Consider the following 23,310-nt stretch of genomic DNA (forward strand, 5'->3'; position numbering starts at 1 on the left):
CGGGAATTTTGTAGATTAGGGTTTGTTTATTCCAATTAATATTATTTTATTATCAGCCTAATTCAAACTTAATCCCATATTTCATGTGTTTTTAATTATGATCTAACTTAAGATCTGGCAATATTAAATTTCTTAGTACAATTATCTTACGAGTAACTTAGTTATTTAGATCAATCTAATTTTCCTTATATGATGACACTCTAATAAGGATGACATTTATAAACTCAAACAAAAATGTTGAATATATATAATATTAAAACATTTGTTTATATAATTTTATGAAATAATTTTTTTTTTTAATTTTGATTAATACAATACAATGATTCCTTACCTAAATTTTTCGAAATAGAATGGAACATTATTCAAAATAAAATATGGTAGAAATGATAAAATATTTTTAAATTGTGAAAGTTATAATCCTCCTCTTATTATACTTTAAAATAAAAAAATTATTATTATATATTTTATGTTTATTGTGTTTATTAGTATTCGATACAAAATATAATTCAATTATCATCCATTTTTATTCTAGACTAAGTACAATTAGAAAAACACTTTAAAGAAATAATTTAAATAAAAAATCCACCCTACAAAGAAAAAATAATTTAAATAAAAAACACCCTACAAAGACTCAATATCTAATGGAATATATGATCTTAATTGAATATAATTTTTAAATTTAAAATTGTCAATTGAAACAAAACAAACTATATCACCACTAATTCTCACCCAACCTAACTAGTTTTAAGATATAAATTTTTGATAATGTAGTTTTGTCCAAATTTAATTATAAAAACAAAGACATTTCTTTAAAGATTTATTTGTTTTTTCAAATTTTATACTTCAATAAATATTATCAAAATAGTAAAACTAAAACTATAAATATGAAAGAGATAATGAAGAATATGAAAATAAAGAACGAAAAATATTAAGAGAAAAAACTACAAAAATTAGTGATTTTATTACACATTTATATAGTCACAAAATTTATAGGAATAAAAATGAAAAAATTCTCAACTATTCTAAACTCTCAACTATTCTAAAATTCTAAAGAGGTATCTCAAGTAATTCTAATATAAAATATATCATAAATTATATAACCTACACTAACTAACAAATATGGTTGTAACTTTTATTCAATAATACAATTAGTTAACTCAAATTAATTAATATTAATATGAAATTAACTCACATTAATAATAACTAATCTTTTTACACAAATTATCAATTTAGGGCTTCTTATTGATCAATTTAAATTTCAAATATTTTTTTTCAAACTCCTAATTGAAAACTCTTTATTGTTAAAATTATATAAAATAATTGTCTTAACGGTTCCAAACTCTCATTTAGATGAACCCTTAATTCGATTAAAATCGATAATTAAATTAATAACATTGATTAATTAATTATTTATAAATTTTATCTATATATATAAAGTTAATGGTATTTGAAACCTACCAACTTTAATAATAAATAATTCAAATAGTAAGATTTATAAAAAAAATGTATAATAACCAATAACCAACTATGTGAGAATTGGTGAATTCATATTCTTTTTGTAAAATGAATATAATCACGGAAGAATATCATATTTTTTTATTAAAATTTGCTGAAAAAACAAAACACTGTACAAAACAAGAACAAGAAAGAGCCCGCGAAGAGGGAAGAGAAATGGTGGAAGAGATCGTCGGCGACGTCCCATGTTCTTCCCTTGCCGTCGATACAATTCTTCGCGTCGGCACGGTAAACCAATCAAATTCACCGTCTAGTACTCTGTTTTATGTTCCTTAAACTTGTTTTTGTTGTCTCAGTCCGGTATGATATGGGGGATATGCGCCGGTCCTTACGATGCCAATAAGCTAGGTAGACTCTACATCTCTAGTCACTTGTTTGCACTTCAATTCGATACAGTTCTTTCAACTTTCTTGTGTTATTTCGTTTTTCATTATTGATTACTTGATTGTTTTAGGTCTGACTGGATTTTCTCGAGTTTCTTTCGTGGTAAGTGTTAAAAATGACCACATATAGATTAAACATGTGATTTAGCATATGAATTCATTTCTCAGATTGCCATTGTCGCATCTATGTCATTTGCAGGGCAAAACAGTTGGCAAATTCGGCTTCCAATGCGGTACTTTAATCTATTCCTGTAATCTCATAAGTAGACAATTATTTGTAATATTCTTGACAGGTTTACCAAAATCATAAATGGGGATCAAAATACATGTTCATGTGCTGTATTATTTCTTTGTCCTCTCTTCTTGTAGAACACCCTAATAAGACAGTCCATAAATCTACTAATGAAACTCCCACTGTTTGTTTGTAAAATGTGCTATCAATCTTCAGATTCTTCATCCCTCGTGGAACAATTGGAGTTTGGACTGAATTGCTTTTGTCAACAATGAATCTTTCTAATACCTCTTGTATGTTCTTCTTATGGCTAACAAAGATGCCATATGTTCTTTGTATTATCCAGGCTTCGTAGAACCTTTAAATTCAGCAAACGTTTCTTAATTATTTCCCTTAAATATAAAATTAAAATTTAAAAGCATACCTTCTTGTCCAGTCTTGATGAACAAAGTGTGTTCATGTAGGCATTTCTCAAAACCTTATTAGGAAAAATAGTTTTTTCTGCGATTGTACCAAGTCCTTGAAGCTTGTTTAAGTCATACGAGGCGTTCTTTATCTTGTACACTTTATCCTCTTTTCTTTTCTCTTTATATCCTTGTTGCTCAACGAAAATACTTGGACCAAAAGACGTGTTGCACATGAGCCAAAAGACATGTCATCGGGTTAACCCAAATTGTCACGTGGATCAAATTTGATTAAAAGTTTAAATTAAAGATAAAGTCAATTTAGACTAGAGTAGGAATAAGAGTCACATTAGAACTCGCTATTATAGTTATTATTAGTTAGATTTACATGGTTACCCTTATGTGATAACCATGACTGATTAAATGAAATTATTCATTTCCCATCTCCAATTCTTTCTTGGTTTCTCACTCCCCTGATACCCAATATATCTTCTAATATTGCATTCATAGGTCTAAAAACAAAGTCATTCCTCAATTCAAGCAGTATTGAATAAGTTGAGCTGGTTTTGTTGTTTGGGCTAAGAAAGATATTTACTAATCCAATATAAATATGTTTCAGCAATTTCATTTACTAGCAGAAATACATGGTTCAATGAACTAAAATCCAACTAAAATGGCTATCATGACATTATATATTATTGGTTGGTATGTCAAGCAGTTTCTAGGTAAAGATGAATGTTGTGAGTTTCTCTTCACGTTCTAGTTTGTTGATATGATATTAGATTGCTGCTCATCTGTGAAAAAAATATTTCTTGTGCATCATATTAGATTGTTTTTTTTACTATTTATTTCCTGCGCTCTGCAAATTTCTTTTCTCATTACTCTAATACCCCTTCTAATATATAAATTCGTCTTTTGTTCGTCGATTAGACAATTCTTACTCCGCCAATCGAATTTTTTACTCTTCTAAAGATAGTATTATGTTCTTTAACCGATCAAAACGATACTGCACACGCAGAAAAGGCCGTTCTAGGAGATCTAGTTAACCAGTAGGCAAATAAAAAATTCTGCCAAAAGTCAGTCCAAACTCGACTCTGAACGCGGCTTCTACTGCTATTCGTTCCTACAACAATCATAATCGTAGTAAACTAAAAATGTGTATACATACCTTTTATTTGTTGGGATTAGGTAATCGTAGTACACTAAAGGTATGTATTCTCGCAGCATCTTTAATTTACTTCAACGATTACGATTGTTGTAGGATCGGATTGCAGCATCGGCCGCGTTCGGAGTCGAGTTTAGACTTCTTTTGCTGGTTTAACTAGATCTCCTAGAACGACCTTTTCTGCGTGTGTGCAGTATCGTTTTGATCGGTTGAAGAACATAATACTGTTCTTTAAAGAGTAACAAATTCGATTATCGTATTCATTGTGGCGGAGTAAGAATTGCCTGATAGACGGATTTGTATATTACAAGGGGATATTAGGATAATGAGAAGAAGAAATTTATGTTTCAGCAATTTCATTTACTAGCAGAAATACATGGTTCAATGAACTAAAATGCCTGTCATGACATTAAATATTATTGGTTGGTATGTCAAACAGGTTCTAGGTAAAGATGAATATGATTAGTTTTTGTTGATATGATATTAGATTGTTGCATATCTGTCTGAAAAAATATTTCTTGTGCATCATATTCCCTCGTCATGTTTTTGTTTGAATTTCATTTTCATTTACTGATGCAATAATGTTATGGTGTTCCTTGTGACTTACTCTGCATCAGCATGTCTGAGTGTATCATTTTATTCCTAATATACTATACTCAAAGAAATTGTTCATGCTATCTTTAGGACTTTTTGCTGGAATTTTTTCTACAACCCGCTGTGGGATTCAAACATATAGGAGGAAAAATGATTGGGTTCGTTCTGTATCTTTTCTCTTTTTTTTTCACTTGCTCCTTTATTCTTAGAAAGGATTCATTGTGCCCCAATTTGCAAAAAAAATTGCCTCAGTATGTGGATCCAAATACTGATACATTTGTAAACTAAACTTAGTCATCTGGATGCAAAAACAAAAAATATTTGTGTAAAGCACCCTCTCTGGACCCAACTCAAGGTTAAAGAAACTTGAATGTGGTCTGTTTCCAGTGTTTTAGCTCTAGGCTGAATGTTTTGTTTTTGGGACATGGTTTGATGGTCTGGAGTGACTTTTGCAATCAACACAGGTCAATGCCCTAATAGCAGGAGCTGTAGCTGGAGCAGCTATTGGAGCAGGGACTCGTAATTGGAGACAGGTTGCTGGAATGGCTGGTCTAGGTTCTGCTATTTGTGCTGCTGTTCATCACACCTCAACAGATTGAAGTGGCTTTGTTCCAAATCTTTACCAACTAATTTCATCCTAACATTTGAAAGGCAGAATTCTTTCGATGCGGACTTGCTTGTTAACCATTGGCGCAGTCGAGTAGTAAATTTTGATATTGGCAAGTGGGTTTTTGCTGCACCCCTTTATAATCAGTTTTGCAGATGATGGATTGTATTCAATCTAACCTAAATCTTCTTTTCTTTTTAACTTTTGATCTGCTAGGTAGCAGTTTATAGAGATTAGTTAGACACTATGAGCCTATTGGGATAATGATTCATATTATATCATTGGTTTTGAGATATCTGTGTGAACTGCTTTAATAGTTTTTTTTTTCTAAACAAGAATGGCCACAAAATGGAAGACATATTTGAGATTTTGAATATTTTTATTATCTGCAATAGCTCTCATAAAAGGGTAAAATTGATGTTTATATGCATATGTTATTGACTAAGTTTTTGGTTTTGTTTAAAACCTTTCTCTATTCTTTTATCTAGATGTAAGTTTAAACATCTTATAATTTTATTTTTATTTTGACTAAGAAATCTTGTTTATGTAAGCTCTTAAAATTTTCAATTTATGATTTATTTTAAAATTATAATTTGTTAAATATATATATATATATATATAATAATATTTTAGAATTTCAAAGAAATTATTGAGTTTACAAATTATCAACAATTTTAAATAAATTATTGATTTTAAAAAAAATATATTAAAATTTTAAATAGAATTTCGCTTATATATCAAAATGAATAGTTTTACCATATAAGTAAAGGAGTACTCAATTATTTACTTTTGTAAAACTCATCAAGTCAACCCAATTAATCACACTTTTTTTTTATGTAAATAGTATTATATATTTATTTTATTCTTTATGTAATAGTATTATATCTGCTTTTCAAAAATATATATATATATATATATATTATATATATTCTAAATGATTTTAGCTTAAGACCCTAAATATGGTTTAATATTTAGTTTAAACAAAATATTTGACCGAATTCAAATTTTATTTTTGGTTTTTGAATCGAATTTAAATATAGTTTTCGAATTGATTTTTCGAGTTGAGATTTCAACTCGAAGACTAAAACGAAAACCGAATTTATTTTTATTGTTTATTTTAACTATATATTTTAAAATAACCCGAAAATTAAATCGACAATCTTTAATTATTAGGATTGAAAATGTGACTAATACTTTTTATGTCTTAAAAGAATAATTTATTTTTTAGCATACGTAGAATATGTTATTGTATAAAAACAAATTTATAAAATAAATGAACTATTTTTTTTTTATTAAAATGATCTAAATATATAAATTGTAAAGAAAAACGCACATAGGTTAGTTTCTAATAAAGAGTGGCCTCCTCTTTAATACTTTTCCGCGCCCGTCTTCTTCTCCGCAGTCTCTATAACACTATTATTACCAGTGAATTCGAAGAGCGTCGGGTCGGCAGAGAGAGAGAGAGAGAGAGAGAGAGAGAGAGAGAGAGAGAGAGAGAGAGAGAGAGAGAGAGAGAGAGAGAGAGAGAGAGAGAGAGAGTGTCTTCGGCGACCTAATCAGGCAGCAGCACTTAACAGTGAGTATTTTGAACTCTTTCTGTTGTTTAGAGGATGTACTCACTCTAATTCCATTTTCACGATGCAGGTTTCTATCATTTTCTTCTCCTTTTAGTCTTCTTCGCCATGAGGTGTGTGTGCTTCTTCTTTATTATTATTCATCACGCATTCCGTCACTTTTGATGTTTTGTGGTGTGAAGTTTGCCTACATCTAGGGTTTTGTTTATCACTTCTCTGCACCGCTGATTGTGTGTACTCATCATTTGTGAAAATAGTTAATTTCACAATTATTAGGTTAAATGGTGCATATTCAGTCTATTAAGCTACACACAGAGGAAAACTTGAAAATTACTTTAATAAGCTGGCTTTACGCATGAATGTTAGTATATATATATACCAATAGTTGTGAAAGAGCCAAGACACATTCTCCTCAAATATTACATCTAGAATTCGTAGGTAAAATTCTCTGATAGATAACCACAAAGATACGATTTTTTCTTATTAACCTTGATTTTCAATGCAACATCCAGCTTCCTGTCAGAACCAGAATTGAGAATTAGGTATCCAGATTAGAAGTATATAATGGAATCAAGGAGGAGTGAGAGCCGAAAGATAAATGAAGTGAGAAGCTAAATGTTTAAATGCTTCAATTCATCTCTAGGTTATTTATTTACAAACCTCCTTTTCACAACAATGTCAATTATTTGTGTTTTTAAAATATATATGCATGTTTTAAAAGAATAACCTAAATACATTATACTATTTACAATCCTAACATTACTCCTGTATTTTGAAATTCCTATCCTCTTTGTTTGCCTCCGTTGTATATGAAGCAGAAAACACCTTGTATCAGCTTCCATTTCCCCTTTAAGTTGATGTAGATAGGTGATGAAGATGTCGCGCCACGCACATAAAAACTAGTATTCTCCTTTACTGCCTCAAACCAAGGGATGTATTAAAAAACACCTTAAGGATTAGGGAGATTTATCCTCCAAAAAAAGTACAAGCCCTACTGGGTTTTCATCCATTTTCACATGCATTAGTTGTTTATCTCCTCCAATTGATGTTATTTAACTTGTTATATTAAGCTGAGAATACTAATGTTTTCATCATCCTTTTGGTTCTGTTGTATGTTGGACTTATGAAGTCGGGCAATGGAGGAAGATGCACCAGTAAGTTCTTCAACAAACTTTTTTTTTGTCAAATTTACTAATCATATAACTAATTATCTCTTGCCTTTTTGCTGTTATAATTTTAATAAGCTAAGTATTTGACAGTTTCTACAGTATTTTTTTTGTATATATATATATTTTGGGTCAATAGTGTCAGAAAATATTTAAGTGTCACATAGGCCTGGGCGCATGCCATACTAAATGTCTGACAAGTTGTTCTAAGAGAAGTAGTTGCCTATTTTCTTCTGAATATGACCCATAGTTGTCTATTATACATTTTCAGAAGATAGACAACTGCTTCTTATGTGAGTATGTATCCACCATTGTCAAGAGATTATGCGATGCTATTGAACCTTTAGAGGACTATCTGAAAATAATAGATGGGATAATTATGTATCTCATATTAACTCAAATACAACATGTTACAGTACTTTGTTCACCCCCAAAACCTTGCTCTGATATCTCCAGAGTTGTTAATGTCACCGGGCTTTGATTTTTATAATTCTATTACAGTACTGGTTTTATTGCTGATGACCTTTTTTTTTCTTTCAATTTTTCATACATGAGACTGTTATAGTGTTTTATGGTTTTTATTAATTTTTGTTGCAGGTAAAGACTGAAGAAGAGGAATTTAGCACTGGGCCGCTTTCTGTTCTGATGATGAGTGTAAAAAACAATACACAGGTAATGGATTATCTTTAAATGGTCTTTGCTTGTTTTTTTTTTTGTGTGTATTGGATATACTTAATTTCCTTTTGACATCTCTGTTGCTACTTCTGCATCTCAGGTGCTCATCAATTGCAGGAATAACAAAAAGCTCCTAGGCAGGGTGAGAGCTTTCGACCGCCATTGCAACATGGTGCTAGAAAATGTTAGAGAGATGTGGACAGAGGTTGGTTGGTCTATATGAGGGCTTAATCAGTTATTTAAGTTATAATGTCATGATATATGTTATTCGTAAAGTCAACCCATTCAACCCTCATAACTGAACAGCCTTACCCAAAAAACAAATAACCAATAATGTTTAAAATTCACTAGACGAATATAACTGAACATATTATTTAAAGAACCCACAGTTGAGGATATTAAACCTGTTAATTGGTTTGGATAAAGTTTTTACTTCCTAAGCTACTTCATATTTATGATCAAAACTTATTTTTCTCTATTCTAGGTCCCGAAGACAGGGAAAGGGAAGAAAAAGGCTCAACCAGTGAACAAAGATCGTTTCATTAGCAAGATGTTCCTCCGAGGGGATTCCGTGATAATTGTTCTTAGAAACCCTAAATAAAAGGTATGCAATTTTTTGGAGGTCACAAAACACACAAGGTTAGTTAGAGAATGCTTCTTCACATTATTTTCTTGATCATCCAGATTGCAGTGTAATTTTTGTTGCCTCATTTGGTACACCAGTTATTTTCTAGACCATCATCCAAATTAGTGTAAATCTTTTGTTTGCACAGAACAATCTCTATTCCAAAAAATAATCAAAATTTTTATGTTTAACAAAGATCATAATTTATGGTGCTTCTTGATAATAATTTTCTATATTAACAAGTCAATTAATCTTTAATGCAGGTTGGATCAGCAGAAGTTATATGTGTGGATTGGAAGGTTTTGAACTTATTCCAGTCTTTGTGTCTCCATCTATGTATTCGAAACTTTTTGCATAACATCTTTGTTTCAGCACTTTAGGAAGACAAACCAAACTGTCTATTTGAATCTTTGAATTCTTCGGTTATGATTTCATTGTAATTTTTATAGTTTGGGAATATTCTTCCAAAACCTTAGATTTAAAATTGGAGTTCATTTCTACCAATTATCTCTTACTTTTGTTGATGAATCTGCACGAATCAGAATTTTTAGGAACTAGAGAATTGGATTTTGTTAGATATTGTATGGTTGGTAAACACACACCATTATTTGTTATATAGGAATGAATAATCCTTTCCAACAATGGTCTCAAGCGTCATCAGTCTAGTCCCATCCGCATGGCTAGATCAGAGTGTCGGATTATATAAGCGATTCTTTGGGAATTATTCCTTTAGATCAGAGTGTTGGATTATTCGGCAAGACTTATATAACCTAAGTTGAAGGACAGTTTATTTTGTGCCAAAGACACTTAGGATGTTATGATACCAACTCTATATGATAGATGTAGATTTCACTATCTTAAAAATTACTTTAATTTGTTATACAGACGTTTATTAAAAAACATTAGAAATAGTTTGTTCATTTTCATTGATCTAACATTATATTATATAATTATGTTTGTCTAAAGTCTAAACATCTATAAGTTTATAATTTAAAATGTGTAAAATTTAAAATAATAGATTTATCAATAATAAAGAGAAAGAGAGTTCATAGTTCATACAAAGTTAATACATAACCCCCAAAATATCTATATATTTATTATGTTTGTAAAATCTCATAATAACCTAAAAAATAATAATGTAGATTATGATCCAAATAAAAATCACTATTTAATTATAAAGCTAAAAATAAAATGAAACCATAAATATGAATCATAATAGTAATAATAAAAATCTTATATCAAACACAAAAATAAAATCTCTTAAAATATCCATCTATGTAGGCTCTGTAATTGAAGTGAACACTAAAAAGCCATTGATGGAAACACTAATAAATAAAGAAGCAGAATGCTTATTACATTTATCTGTTGTAAAATTTAACCAAAAACAAGCCATTATTATTCTGTAGGAAAACAAAACAGATCCGGCAACAACATAAGGCGGTTCCTACTCTCAAACTTCCCATCAAATTCAAAGTAAAAAAGGGGATTGAAAAAGTGTTAGTGGAGATATTGAATTGAAATAAGAATTTTAAAAGGAAGACTAGCTTTTTGTGTTTTACATATAGCATATCATTTCTGCAGAATCGCTTCTGAAGGAGTCTCTAGTGTCGCTCCAGCGTGATCTTGGCTAGCCTTCACCGCTGCAAATTCACAATAATCAATTATCGATAGAAATTGAATGCCTTGATTTGAACAAAAAGGCAAACATTGTGATGAAAAAGATTGGATACAGAAACCACTTTGTGGAAAGAAAAAAAAGCTTCATTCTGGCCATTAGTTTTAATTTCAAGTGTGTTGTTACACAACTGCAAACATGTTTATTCTAAGTGTAATGCAAAAGTCACATGATCCATCATCCATAAAGCACAAAGACAGAGTTAGGTTCATGACATGAGCTAGAATCAGAACCAAAAAAAAGGAAACCATAGAGAGGAAAAAGCCCCCAAAACACGCGAATTTGTATCTTACATTCCAAATTTCCAATACAAATTCATGACTAATACCTAGAGGAGGCTAGCCTGAATCAAATATCTAGTATCATTAAAGTTCATGGACTACAAGTTAAAGCAAGAGAATCAATCTCGAACTACCCACAAATTTCAATACAAGTTTCCATTTTTATTGATAAGGATGGTAGGATTTGAATCCTTAACTACTACCCAATGTAAATATAAGGTCAGTTAGCATAATGAATTCAATTCAATCAATGAACAAAGACTAGGGCAATGGTGAGATAAAGTGATTTTCAAGTCTAGACTAATAATAAAAGAAGCAAAAATACCATAGCCGCCAGAGGAATTGAGTTTGGCTTGAACAAGCATATTAGTAATGAAATGGGATGCTTCGCGAGCCTCGTCAAGAAGTCTCTGGATCTCCGATTCGGAGGTGACATGGCGATTCTCATCGAATTTCTTCCTCACCTCGGCAGCCGAACCGGAGAGCATCATCGTATCTCCGGCAAATGTTTTCTTGGTCGCACGTAAAATGTCTCTGTATGCTCTCAATGCTTCTCCGGCACCCTTAGCAGCCATTTCCGGCGTCCTGCTCAAGAAGAAGAAGAAGAAACTAAACAAGCCGTCCCCCCTTTTCCCTACTTCTAAACGCCACTCTAATAATAATAAACCCGTATAATCACGGCCTGGATCCTCTACTTCATCTTCCTCCTCCTATCTCCTAAAGAAATCTCGTCCGTCCATTAATAATTAAATTTAACATAGTAATTTCTCTTTTCACATTATTTCAGTTTAAAAGCAAACAGAATACCATAATTTTTATTTTTTTTAATAGTTCAAAATTTATTCAAAGATGAAGTTATTAATCTAAAAAAAAATTTACTTCTTTTTTATATAAAATTAGCATTTCAATTAGTAAGAATTTGAAAATGAAAGACCGAGGTCCTAAATTGATTGGCCATAGCACGTTAGCTAAAGTAAATGTCATGATTTTTACATTGTATTAACCTCGAGTCTAAGATATAAACCACGATCTCAAAAGAAACGAAGAGAAAATACACAATGTTGATTCATGAAAACGTATAAACCACGATCTCAAAAGAAATGAAGAGAAAATACACAATGTTGATTCATGAAAACGTCGACCATCTACCCACCCTACTACTATTTACTACTAAAGACTTAAGAGTCAGCCACTTACAGAAAGAAACTACAATGACTTTTTAAGCATATACAATCACTATTAGGGTTGGGTTAAGGTTGGTAGTTGCAGCTGAAAGACATATGTGATAGGCACAGATGGCATCAAAGACCTTTTGCTGCTCCTCTCATCAGCTAATTTCCCAAAACTCGATTCATCGAAAGGGAATGACTCTTTTAGGGTAAAGAAGCAATCTCTTCCTATCTTCTCCACCTGTAACAAAAACAATTTCATAAAATTAATCCAATCAGCCGATTTCGTAAGCAAAAAATCTACAATGAATATAATAAGACTTTTCAAATAAGCTCAATGTTCATCAATTTCGCCCAGAAATCAGACAGATTAAAATGTGTAGAAAAAGAAGGGTACCTGTAAATGAGAAAATCTGATGTTATTCATGGTCAAGATCAATAGCATTTCAAATGAGTCATCTCTGAGCATCAAGGCACCAAGATACTGAAATACAGTTTGCACTATAATTTTACGTCCTTCCTTGTCTTCCCTGCAATTCTCAAAGTTGGGAAACCATAGAATGCATTTTACTTCATTCCATGGGATTATATTATCTTTCGAGATAATTGTCTCTTCTGGGTGAGACAGGTCCCAAAGAATTCTTGCACTTGAGAGAGATGGTTCCGGCGTAGAATTATTTGATAGAGAGGTAGTTATTACCATCTTGGATGTATCATAGAAACGAGAGAGGCATGTGGAGAAACGAAAATCTTTGTCGTCCAGTATGAGAATGCATCCTTTTGACAAAGGAAAGAATCTGAGGAGTAATTGGGGATAAGTAGTCCCTTCTTCTGGTAAGCATGAAACTGTAGTTACTGTACTATTATGAGATGATGGAGCCGGAAGACTCAATTGATGAGCAAAGAAACATCCTTCTCCTTCTCTACAACCCTGAAAATTCATTTTAGAAGCCCTCAGAAAACAATGGGGAGAAAAAAATGAAAAAAAGACTCTCTTATTAGTTCAACACTCTTACTTATTCATAAAACTTCTCTTCTCTCAAATAAGAAAAGTCTAAAAAAAAGCTGCAGAAGTGAGACATAAGATCTAAGCAAGAAAAAGGTACCTGTAAGGAGAGAAAAAACATGCAAGTTGGTCTCTGTGCATTAAATGAATGAGAAAATGGGCAAACATCTCCCCTTGAGCATCCGCCTTTGGCAAAGTATCTACATAGTGAAGCTTGACCAGGGACCTCAGAAATCTGATAATTTCCATGATTGTTCCCATTACAAGATATATCATATGCCCGTTGACTTCTCATCTACCAAACATGATAATAAAAAAAATATATCAACCTCAACATAAGGAATACATATCTGATCGGGAAGAATATAGCACTGTGTACACATGTTAGCCGTCCATAAACTAACATGCTTCAAATTCCCCAGCCAGAAGATCATTCAAACCCAAATCAGAAACAATGTCTAAGAATCTTATAAGTTCTAAGACAACTGAACAACACTGGAAGATATTTTTGCAGTTTTCAATAATCAATCAGACTACTTTTTAGTTGGGATAAAAAGACAAATATAACACATGAACATTCCTTCCTAAAAGATTAAAATATATACACAAACACACCTAAAAGGGAAATGTACCCAGGCATTACTAAGTGGGGAAAAATACCCATCCATTAATAAAAAAAACTTAACAATGATGACTTTGGTGTTAACTAAAAGAAAAAGTAATTAATTTTCCCACTAACTATTTCAAGTAGAGCATATTTACCCTTGTACTAATTAATTAAATGAGCGCAAAATGCATTCATCTTTTACTCCAATAAAAAAGTTGACCCTCTTTTCAAAATACTAATTAAACAGAAAAATTGCATTCCAACTATTCCAATAGAGAGCAAATTAATCAATGCGTCCAGCTGCTGAAATTTCCAACTAAAATCCTAATGAAATCAAACCTGAGACCAAAACATCTTAGTTCAAGATTCTTAACACTTGACCTACCATGGGTAACATACACCTTTTTTCCTAACTAAAATTAGAGATCCAACGATGGATATTGTGAAAGCAACTTAATGAAAATCAATCTAAAGGAATACAAATTTGAGAAGGTTCCAATAGATCAGGCACAGTAACCACCAAGCTTTTTCTTCTGCACCTGGAGGAGTGCAGAATCTACCTGATGTCTTCTTCAAACCTGTAATCTTTGGTTTCCCTCTCATCTTCTAAGACAATAACCAAGGCCACAAACCAACCACCCCACTAAAATAAAAATAAAACAAATGAAAGATCTAATGTTTCCTTTGTATAGGACTTACTATGCTCTAGGTCCTTATGAGTTATAAGTTGATAGTGGGGAAGTATGGAGATTTTGGGCCTACAAGTAAAAGCATTTACCTCTTTTACTACGACCGCCAAATTTCCAGCCACTTCAAAAGTTCGGAAGTGATTGGAAGGAACAAACGGTACAGAGACACAATGCTGGGACTCATTATTTTCCTCATCCCAGGTAGATGTATTTTCATCTCCAGTTTTTCGGGATGTGAGGGAACATACATGTGGAGACTCACAAGGATAATAATGTGAAGACCGATGTGCCGAACTGATAAATTTTGGTCTGTATTTATGAATTGTATGTAATACATCTTCATCTGCAAAAGAAAATATTTTGCATTAGATATGCTCCAGAAAAAGTACAACTTAAAACAGAACGAAAGGACATTACATATTTCTGCCACTTGGTGAAGTGATGGTTGAGCGAGATTGTGGAATGAACACCATTCCACTTCATCGCTACGAGGGACCAATGCCTTTTCAGCTTTAATCCCATCAAACTTCAAAAACTGTTTCAGTTGTTGAAGACGGAGCTTATCCTTTTAAGAAGCAGACAAAAGAATAGGTAATTGGTCATTCATGCAGACAGTCACTCCTATGCCACTCAAACCAGCCGTAGTAACAGCCTTTTGCTACATAAAATTGTCAGTAGAAAATTTCCTAAACTAGAAGGGAAAAGATCATATTACCTTAAAAGAACGTTCCCAGAACTGAAACGCACATAAGTTAGCCATCAGACCGACCTCCTTTCGACTACCAAGGGCAGGATTCTTATTTTCACCACTGTAGTAAGAATCAAGGTACGATGCAAACTACAAACAAGTTTTTAGTTATCAGAAAACAAGAATATGTGATACTAAACATTAAGAGACTTTTTTTTTTCAATACCAAGTTTTCTTGACCGAAAGGGCAAAGAATTGGTGGAGCCTGCATATCCATTAATGAACCAAGTAGAATGCCTTCACGTAGCATTCCAATGTTGCCAAACATGAGTATAAGCACTGAAGCATCAAAGGATAATGAGAAACTAGCAACCAATCTTCCATAGAATGTAGGCTTGTACTGTCCCCTGGAAGACATCTTCTCCAAGGCAGAGATGTGAACGAGCAAATTTAAAGCGTCTTTGACAACATCTGGATGAGGAGGATCTAATGCCTTCTGCAACAAAACTACAATTTCATGCAATAACATGTATCATGAGTGAAGGATCTAAAAGGCCTTCTGCAACAGAACTAAAAAATTTCGCATGTCGGGAGCAATAGTCTTTTCACACATGTAAGTTTCACAGGACGTGATAAATTTTACACAATATCATTGCATTTTAGAACCCTTGTTGAGGATGACAGGAACAAAACCATAAAATAAGAATACAATGTCAAGTTGTCAGATTCGATATTGCATGCAAGTTTCTGAAGTAATGAAATGAAATAATATTCATATTTAGATTCATTAGAATATCAGCTAGAACTAAATTACAAAAGTTTAACAAGGAGTGAGAAAACTCAGAGGTTATGATTAGATCACCATGACAACTAGCAAAACAAAATAAGTATTTATTTCTCAAAATTTAGATGTGATTGAGGTGTGTATATAATTTCACCATTAAATTATCCCAAAATAAAAACGCAATCCCAATAACAAATACCAAACAAGCCATGATATGTGATGCATCACCAACTACCAAAACCAGGAAAACAATGCACTTTGGTACTGTTTTCCATAACCCATGCCTAAAGGTGAACCAAATGATCTTAGTATAATTGCTAAAGTAAAACCAAACATAGTTGCAGCCTCCAATTAAACATATTAATACTTGATCCACTTTTTATCTGGGAAACTGAGATAAATTTTGATTCACCATGGTTCATCAAAAAATATTTGGTCTACAAACAGTGTTTCTATTGGAATCCTAGTCACCAGTTTATTCTTTGGTTGGCAATTCTTAATAGACTTATGACTAAAGATAGAATTTGGACCTTCATTCAGGTTCAGGCTATGCTTTGTACTATTTGTAGGGACCGCAATGAGGTCTTGAGCCTTTGTTCTTTGACTTCCTTATCTCTAATACTCTCGAGGTATACGATGAAGTGTATGAGCACCAGTTTATTAAGGAATGGGTGGAGGATAAAGTTGTTGTCAAAATCTTCATTCAAGAATTCTTAGATGAACTTTAACAGCTTATGAAATTTGGTTAGAAAAAAGCAAGATTTTGGGACAATCAAAAGAGAGGGTGAATCAAGTCTCTACAAGTGATCCTATGTTGCAAGTTTAAGAGGAAACAATGGGGAAGATTTGCTAACAACTACAATAATTTTCACAACGAAAAAACAACTATCATAATTAGTTGTTGTGCAGGGGAATGGAATTTAGATGGTAGTTTACTTTTGAGTAGGTAGTCTGTGTTGTAAACATCAACTTAGCACCAGAGAAGACGGAATGGAGTATGAATAGATCAGGAATTTAGAAATGCATTCAATCAAGGTAAAAGTGAAATATATATTTGCTTCCTATAGCAAGTGCAATATGGTCCAAGAAAGTGAACATACAGTGTGGATCATTTATGGCTTTTGATTCAGCACAGCAAATTAGGAGCACGTGTTGCCTCAATGACAACTTCAGTATTGCTGGGCACTCATGCTCTTGTAGCTTATTAAAGAATGATGTTGTGATCAGTCTATAAATCTGGCCATCACAAGTCCGTCCGGTTCTCCCCTTACGCTGCTCAGCCTACAATATAGTCACATAGTTAGTAAAATGTAATGGTAAACATCAGTTGATAAATTAAGAATACAAGAAGACCTGAGATCTAGAAATCCAGACAAGCTTTGATGAATCGGCCTTCTTATTTGTATCCCAGAAAACTTGCAGAGACCGACACGAATCAATTACAAATGCTACTTCAGGAATTGTAACTGAAGATTCAGCAATATTAGTTGCCAATATTACCTGAAAAAAAGACATTTCAATAATAACAAGATTCCAGGCAGCCATAAATCAAATGTGAATTTTAAAAATTAATGACAAGAAAATTCAAGGCAAGGCAATCCTTTGGAAAATGTTCCTTGACACTTTCTCAAAATTGGAATCTTATGATGGGTAGGAAACCTAAGGAGCAGTGTTATGCTAAGAATGTGTTGAGTTGATCACTAGGATATCATAGTTGTAACATAAGGTGATAACATCCTAATCAAATTCTAATCACAGTGATTATTCTCAATCATGTCATATTTACACTGTTCTAATTTCATAATATACTATCTAATATTCCAACAATTCCCTCAAATGCAAGTTAGTATGTTTTCACGATTGACATGGATCTGCAACATAGTTTTATGTTTAAACAATAGAAATGTCTTCATTTTCCACTCTTGTGCATTGTCTCCCATTGCCAAGACATCATATTCTTTCCAAACTTCGACCCCCACTCTCTAAGCTTCATCTCGCTCTAAAGGCTTTGCCTCTAGCACAACACAATTGCTCTATCTCAACGACTTCTCTAAGTGTAGCTACTTCTCTCGCAGTTTCGCCTCCAGATCGTTTTGCCACTTTCTTTACCATAGAAATGAAAATTTAAGACCTTTTTGTATATGTTGATATTTCTCTATACAGATCTAAAATCTAAACAACAAAAGAAAAAAAAAAATGTAGGAATCTATTTGAATATAAACAACATTTGGGGTAATTGATCAAGCTTAGTAAATGTTTAGCTCCCAATTAACTTAAATCTATGTTTTAAAAAAATTATTATTAGTTTCTAATAAACGTTAGAACGCATCTTGCGTTTTTTATAATAAAAGTTAACATTTTTCAAAAAAAAAAATAGACGAAATAGATAGATTGATAGAAGTAGTTGTACTTTGTATGTATGTAGAGAAATGGGGAAAAGGGGGGAAACAGAGATATTGTGAGAGATGCAAATATAATGGTAAGACTCTACTTTAATAATTTTAGATCTATGTTTATGCAAAAAAAAAAACACATCAGGGAGTTAGCTAAGAGGATGTGCTAAAATTCAATATTTTTAAGACTTCATGGATACAATTAATGGATTTCAATTTTGAACGCAAGATTCTGATTTTGTGTAATTTTTAGATGCATTTTTCAAAAGGGCCATCATGGCTGGAATTTCTAGGTCAATTTTTTTTTTTAAATCAACTACAGAAAGTTATTGATTCTGATCAAAGGTATCAAAGGAGGAGCTAATAATAACACATAAATTAGGATAGTTAAGGGGGCATGCATGGCTATTTTCCTTAAACATAATAGGTTTCTTTTGTATTATTTCTTAGAAATTCATGCAAACTCACACTTTTTATTGTTTAAAGCCTCTAAAGGCAAGAACCACCAAAGGCAAAGATAAAGAAGACAAAAACAACAATAGGTAAATCAAGGAAACACTATAGTGCTGTCTGAAGTTACAAATTGATGAAAGGAAGTAACACATCCTTACTTTTCTGTGTGACTTTGAGATTTTCATAGCCATGAGAGCCTGGTTGATGTTTATGCTGCTATGTAATATGTGAACTCTGAAAGATGATGCAAAAGGCTTCAGAAGAACCCATTGTTGCTCAAGACAATGATATGACGGAAGAAAAACCAAAATGCTTTTTGTAAAGTCACGTTCATTTTTGTGAATGTGCAACACAAGATCATGGATAAGGTTGTGGGTATCAGGCTTCATTTTAGCATCATCCAGGGAAAGCCGAGGTAAAGATTCTGAACTCCTTCCAAGAACTTGAGCTATCTGTTCATCATTACAGAGGAAGGGTAAGCATTAAAATAGCAGATTAGCAAATTTGAAGATTAAAAGATTGCAAGATTGCAGTGATAAGATATCAAAAGAAAAAGAACGTTTGGAAGCAGTGAATGGGGCAAATTTTGAGTTTGAATGTTGACATATGTGAAAATTTTATGCCAAGTCAAAACTAAATTAATGGGCAGCAACTGGACTAATAATGTTACAAGAGAACCTGAAGATCAATTTTCACTAAACTTGTGTACATATGAAATGAAACTCAAAGCCATGCACATGATGAGAATCCCTTCTCAGTGTCTTACACTAGCTCGGTGGATCCACTAGGCAAGGGGAATCCACTCCAATGCCTAGGTTTCTAGTTATACACATTTCAACAGGGAATATCCAATTATTCAAGACCAACATTGTCTTCAAATAAAACAAAAATGACAACTGGACTGAAAATAATTTTGTCTTTGTCACTCCCTTCCAACTTCCAGAGCTAATCACTTATCTTCATAAGAGATTAATTAGGAGGTCAAGGGAAAACAGCATACTAACCTCTCTATTGCTCGCATTTATGCACCATTGATTGCACACAAGGACTAACAAGTATAATTGAAATACTTCCAGCTAATCACTTATCCTCTTAAAAGAATAACTAGGATGCCAAGGCCAAACAAAATACTAACCTATATATTGCTCACATTTATGCACCATTGATTGCAAATAATGACTAGCAAATCTGATTGAAGTACTTCCATAAAAATGGAAAGGAATAATATTGATTTAAACAGTGGAAAGGCAAAGATTAATTCTTAAACGTGGAAAATTTGTAACAATATGTTAAGTATTCAGCTCTCTTAAGTCTTAAGATGGTAGAGAAAGCTTAACATTATACAATAGTTTTTCAAGATATAAAGCATCATAAACAACGAAACACTCAGCAAGCATCAATGCAATTATCTGTCCAGTCCTGGATTTCATATAACCAATAATGCTTTTACCTGCTCCAGGTATGAAACTTTGCGATGATAAATTGTATGTTGGCCAAGGCTAGAAATAGCAAGGACTTCCACCCTTTCGCCCCTACCAAGATCCTTGAAATAATCTATGTATCTTTTAAAATCAGCTGTAGCAGACATTAATACCACCCTAGCAAATAAAAGGAAAACTTAATATCTGTAAGACTCTTGAAGATTCAGCGGAAGAAAAATGACCACAGCTGCAAAGATCATTACAGAATAACTTCACACCCATTACATGCTTCCTGTAAATGCTTTCAAGGATTCATGACTTGCCAATCAAAACTACATGCATGTGTAAATTATGCAGCATAAGATCAGCTGTCATCATCTAAGCAATGGTAGAATTTCCTAATCAAACAGTTCTTTGAACTGAACTAAACAGGGATATCTGTAGATTTTAGTTGTTCCAAGTGCACAATCATGTCCACTTAAACCAAATACACATAGTGTTGGGCCTTGTTCTAATTGGATTTTGGTTCTGATTCATCACAGACTCATTTCTAATTGGAATGTACTCATTTTCACCACTAATTTTATGTATTATGAGACTGACAACCTAGAAGAACCTATTGCTTAGATACTTTATTTTTCAAGTTTAATTAATATAAAAAATATATCATCGGAGCCATAAAATTACCTAATTAAAACAAGTCCTAGAACAATAACTCAATTACATAGTTTGGCAGGGTCGATCTTAAGTTCCAAATTCTCAAGACAAAAAGGGGTGTCCTTTACCACACCTAAGGTTCCAAAGAGGTGACCTAGTCATGACTAGCTAGGTTTTTCAATCCATAAACCTTAGTTTAGTTAAAAAGTCAATTCCAAAAAAAAAAAAAGGAAAATGATCATTTCTGAAGCTCCTGGCCAAGTCTAAGTTATAGTTCTGTCATCTTAAACATCAACTCAAAGAAAATGTAGTAGGTGTAATTATCATTGGTTTAACCTATTTCTTTTTTTGGAAAGTGAGAAACTTTTCATTCGTCAAGTGAAGCATGAAAGCCAATTAAACCAATTACAAACCAAGTTGTGACTTGAGTAGCCACAAGTTAAGTCCATAAGACAAAGAAATGTACAACATCATCTACAGCATCTACCTCAACATCAACAACAACCTCAAAAGCAATAATCATACGCATGAGTCTGTTAAACTTTACAGGAATCTGTTTCGTCTTTTAAAGTCGTGAAACATTCTCGAAAGCCAGATACAATAGTTCAAGAGCTGGCCAGCTTATTTATTTTGGCAAGCATTTCTAAAATACTTCGCGAACCTTTTTATTGATTCATAGTCAACGCGAACCTTGGTGAAACATCCAAAATCAGAGTTTGTGACAAGCCATGACATGAGTTTCCATGAGTTGATCAGATGGAAACACCTCATCATCAAGTATTCTCCACATTTCAATAAACAAATGCAAATGAGTATACAAATTAAGAGTTCAGAAAAAACATCATTTGTGCTGGCATACTTTTGAGCAGCATGCTACAAATTTACACTTGTAGCTATTAAATCACTACTCCGCTAGCCAGAACATCAAGAAGAAAGAACAAAGAAATATCAGCTCAAAAGCTTATTCTAACAAATTTTATGTCTAACTAGTTTTTCATCCCTTAAAATGGAGAAAAGTGGGAGTAAGCTGAAGTGCATTACAGGTAAAGAAACCATTACTCCTATAGTCTAAGAAACTCAAAACAAAAGGTTTGACATGAACTTCCTCAGATTTTAAACAGAACAGTTAGGTGAAAGCACAAAGAGCATAAATGACAAGAATGGAGAAAATATAAAAGGAAGGAATCTTAAACCTCAGATCTTTGTTTTTCAGCAAAAACTGCTTTATACAAACAAGAACAAGATCAGATTCTACAGATCTCTCATGCACTTCATCAAGAATGATGACCTTGTAGTTGAGGGCTTTCGAACCCTTATCCCGCATTTCATCCAGTAGAACTCCAGCAGTTTTGAAGACAATCTTCGAACTGTAACAGATTTCGAAAATGTTAATCATACTATAAGCACTTGACTTGCATTAGTTGCAGTCTGAACCTATTTTCCATACATTCCTAATAAGAGCATATGATGCAGTAAATCTACAGTCACTTAGTTTATAATACAAACACAGGAGTGAAAACCTCCCAACAGGATACACTAGAGCAGCATAAGTGTCTTTGCAAACTAAAATCTTAAATTGTAGAATTATACCTTTCTGAACATACTTTTGAGTGACCTATATGGTAACCAACCTCACCCCCAACTTCACAATCACGAGCTTTTGCCACCATTCTCGCGACTGCCACAACAGCAAACCTCCTAGGTTGTGTACATAATACAGGCTCTATCCCCTCATCGAGGAGAAACTGTGGAATTTGGGAACTCTTCCCTACAGAATGCAACACAAAGTGATATGTTATATTACCAATGCCCTAACCTTCCACGACTATTGATTAACAACTCAAACATCACGACCGGTCCAAACAAATCATAAACAGATGATGAACAGTTTAGCACATAGATAAACCGGAAAGAAATCAAGCAGAGCTCAAAACCTAATGCAAGACAAGACAAGGAAGAAAAGAAATATACCGCAACCAGTTTCTCCGTAAATGAGAGTGACGCGATTATCAATAATTTTCCGGACGATTCTATCTCGTGATGCCGTAATAGGGAGGTGATCGAAGTTAGATGATGATGATGATAAGAAAGGAGAAGAATACGTAGAGGAGTTGGAAGAAGCAGTCGGAGATGACGCCATTGTTGTTCAAACCCTTCTTCCTTCCTTCCTTCCTTGTTCTTCTTACAAGTAGTGTAGTACTGTTTCTCTCCCGCCATAATAAGAGACGAGTGAGCGCGTGGTTTTATGCGCGTGTGTGATGATGTACTCTGACGTATTTCGAATAATCGGGACCCCACTATCACATCCATCTTTCACACGATTATTAGTTTTGTTTTTTATCTCGTAATAATATACTTTGCTTTTATATATATATATATATATTTTATGATGTAATAGTTTATTTTTCATTATTTATATATATAGAGATACCATGATGATCAGTGTGAATTGAATCTTACAACTTTAATTTATATAAAAATATAGTTTGTAGTTATCTAATTAATTAATTAATTAATTAATTAATGAGTTTTCAATAATAATTTAAT

The 23,310-nt window shown here is 32.8% G+C and overlaps 4 protein-coding genes across 4 annotated transcripts; 2 read left to right on the forward strand and 2 right to left on the reverse strand.

The window, feature by feature from the left end:
- The first annotated feature begins 1,617 nt into the window (after positions 1-1,617).
- On the forward strand, positions 1,618-5,194 carry LOC124939884 (outer envelope pore protein 16-4, chloroplastic). Its single transcript, XM_047480340.1, has 6 exons — positions 1,618-1,743; positions 1,812-1,863; positions 1,970-2,001; positions 2,098-2,131; positions 4,384-4,451; positions 4,758-5,194. The coding sequence occupies exons 1-6, from the start codon at positions 1,672-1,674 to the stop codon at positions 4,890-4,892; spliced, it is 393 nt and encodes a 130-aa protein (XP_047336296.1). The 5' UTR covers positions 1,618-1,671; the 3' UTR covers positions 4,893-5,194.
- Positions 5,195-6,417: 1,223 nt separating this feature from the next.
- On the forward strand, positions 6,418-9,440 carry LOC124939792 (small nuclear ribonucleoprotein Sm D2-like). Its single transcript, XM_047480237.1, has 7 exons — positions 6,418-6,476; positions 6,545-6,587; positions 7,604-7,628; positions 8,238-8,312; positions 8,416-8,520; positions 8,800-8,919; positions 9,204-9,440. The coding sequence occupies exons 2-6, from the start codon at positions 6,583-6,585 to the stop codon at positions 8,914-8,916; spliced, it is 327 nt and encodes a 108-aa protein (XP_047336193.1). The 5' UTR covers positions 6,418-6,476; positions 6,545-6,582; the 3' UTR covers positions 8,917-8,919; positions 9,204-9,440.
- A 790-nt stretch (positions 9,441-10,230) lies between these two features.
- LOC124940133 (mitochondrial zinc maintenance protein 1, mitochondrial) lies at positions 10,231-11,535 on the reverse strand. The gene is made up of 2 exons (XM_047480617.1): positions 11,222-11,535; positions 10,231-10,580 (listed from the first exon to the last, which is right to left on the reverse strand). Exons 1-2 carry the CDS (start codon positions 11,469-11,471, stop codon positions 10,510-10,512), a joined length of 321 nt encoding a protein of 106 aa, XP_047336573.1. The 5' UTR covers positions 11,472-11,535; the 3' UTR covers positions 10,231-10,509.
- Positions 11,536-12,009: 474 nt separating this feature from the next.
- Positions 12,010-22,944, reverse strand: LOC124940369 (DExH-box ATP-dependent RNA helicase DExH8). Its single transcript, XM_047480881.1, has 14 exons — positions 22,735-22,944; positions 22,354-22,531; positions 21,957-22,130; positions 20,136-20,283; positions 18,844-19,137; positions 17,193-17,339; positions 16,940-17,120; positions 15,282-15,562; positions 15,083-15,205; positions 14,785-14,932; positions 14,457-14,710; positions 13,172-13,366; positions 12,463-12,996; positions 12,010-12,306 (listed from the first exon to the last, which is right to left on the reverse strand). Exons 1-14 carry the CDS (start codon positions 22,901-22,903, stop codon positions 12,136-12,138), a joined length of 2,997 nt encoding a protein of 998 aa, XP_047336837.1. The 5' UTR covers positions 22,904-22,944; the 3' UTR covers positions 12,010-12,135.
- Between the last annotated feature and the right edge of the window lie 366 nt (positions 22,945-23,310).

The sequence above is a fragment of the Impatiens glandulifera genome, chromosome 5, assembly GCF_907164915.1.
Source record: "Impatiens glandulifera chromosome 5, dImpGla2.1, whole genome shotgun sequence".
Taxonomy (NCBI): Eukaryota; Viridiplantae; Streptophyta; class Magnoliopsida; order Ericales; family Balsaminaceae; genus Impatiens; species Impatiens glandulifera.

Excerpts from the sequence above, each read along its gene's own strand:
- LOC124939884 (XM_047480340.1), top strand. The coding sequence starts at position 1,672 with ATGGTGGAAGAGATCGTCGGCGACGTCCCATGTTCTTCCCTTGCCGTC. Across the intron at positions 1,864-1,969 it reads TTACGATGCCAATAAGCTAG|GTCTGACTGGATTTTCTCGA; the intron begins GTAGACTCTACA and ends TGATTGTTTTAG. Across the intron at positions 2,002-2,097 it reads TTTCTCGAGTTTCTTTCGTG|GGCAAAACAGTTGGCAAATT; the intron begins GTAAGTGTTAAA and ends TGTCATTTGCAG.
- LOC124939792 (XM_047480237.1), top strand. Across the intron at positions 7,629-8,237 it reads CAATGGAGGAAGATGCACCA|GTAAAGACTGAAGAAGAGGA; the intron begins GTAAGTTCTTCA and ends TTTTTGTTGCAG. Across the intron at positions 8,313-8,415 it reads GTGTAAAAAACAATACACAG|GTGCTCATCAATTGCAGGAA; the intron begins GTAATGGATTAT and ends TCTGCATCTCAG.
- LOC124940133 (XM_047480617.1), bottom strand. The coding sequence starts at position 11,471 with ATGGCTGCTAAGGGTGCCGGAGAAGCATTGAGAGCATACAGAGACATT. Across the intron at positions 10,581-11,221 it reads CAATTCCTCTGGCGGCTATG|CGGTGAAGGCTAGCCAAGAT; the intron begins GTATTTTTGCTT and ends GTGAATTTGCAG.
- LOC124940369 (XM_047480881.1), bottom strand. The coding sequence starts at position 22,903 with ATGGCGTCATCTCCGACTGCTTCTTCCAACTCCTCTACGTATTCTTCT. Across the intron at positions 20,284-21,956 it reads CTGAAAAACAAAGATCTGAG|GGTGGTATTAATGTCTGCTA; the intron begins GTTTAAGATTCC and ends TTTATTTGCTAG. Across the intron at positions 17,340-18,843 it reads TCTCAAAGTCACACAGAAAA|GTAATATTGGCAACTAATAT; the intron begins GTAAGGATGTGT and ends TCTTTTTTTCAG.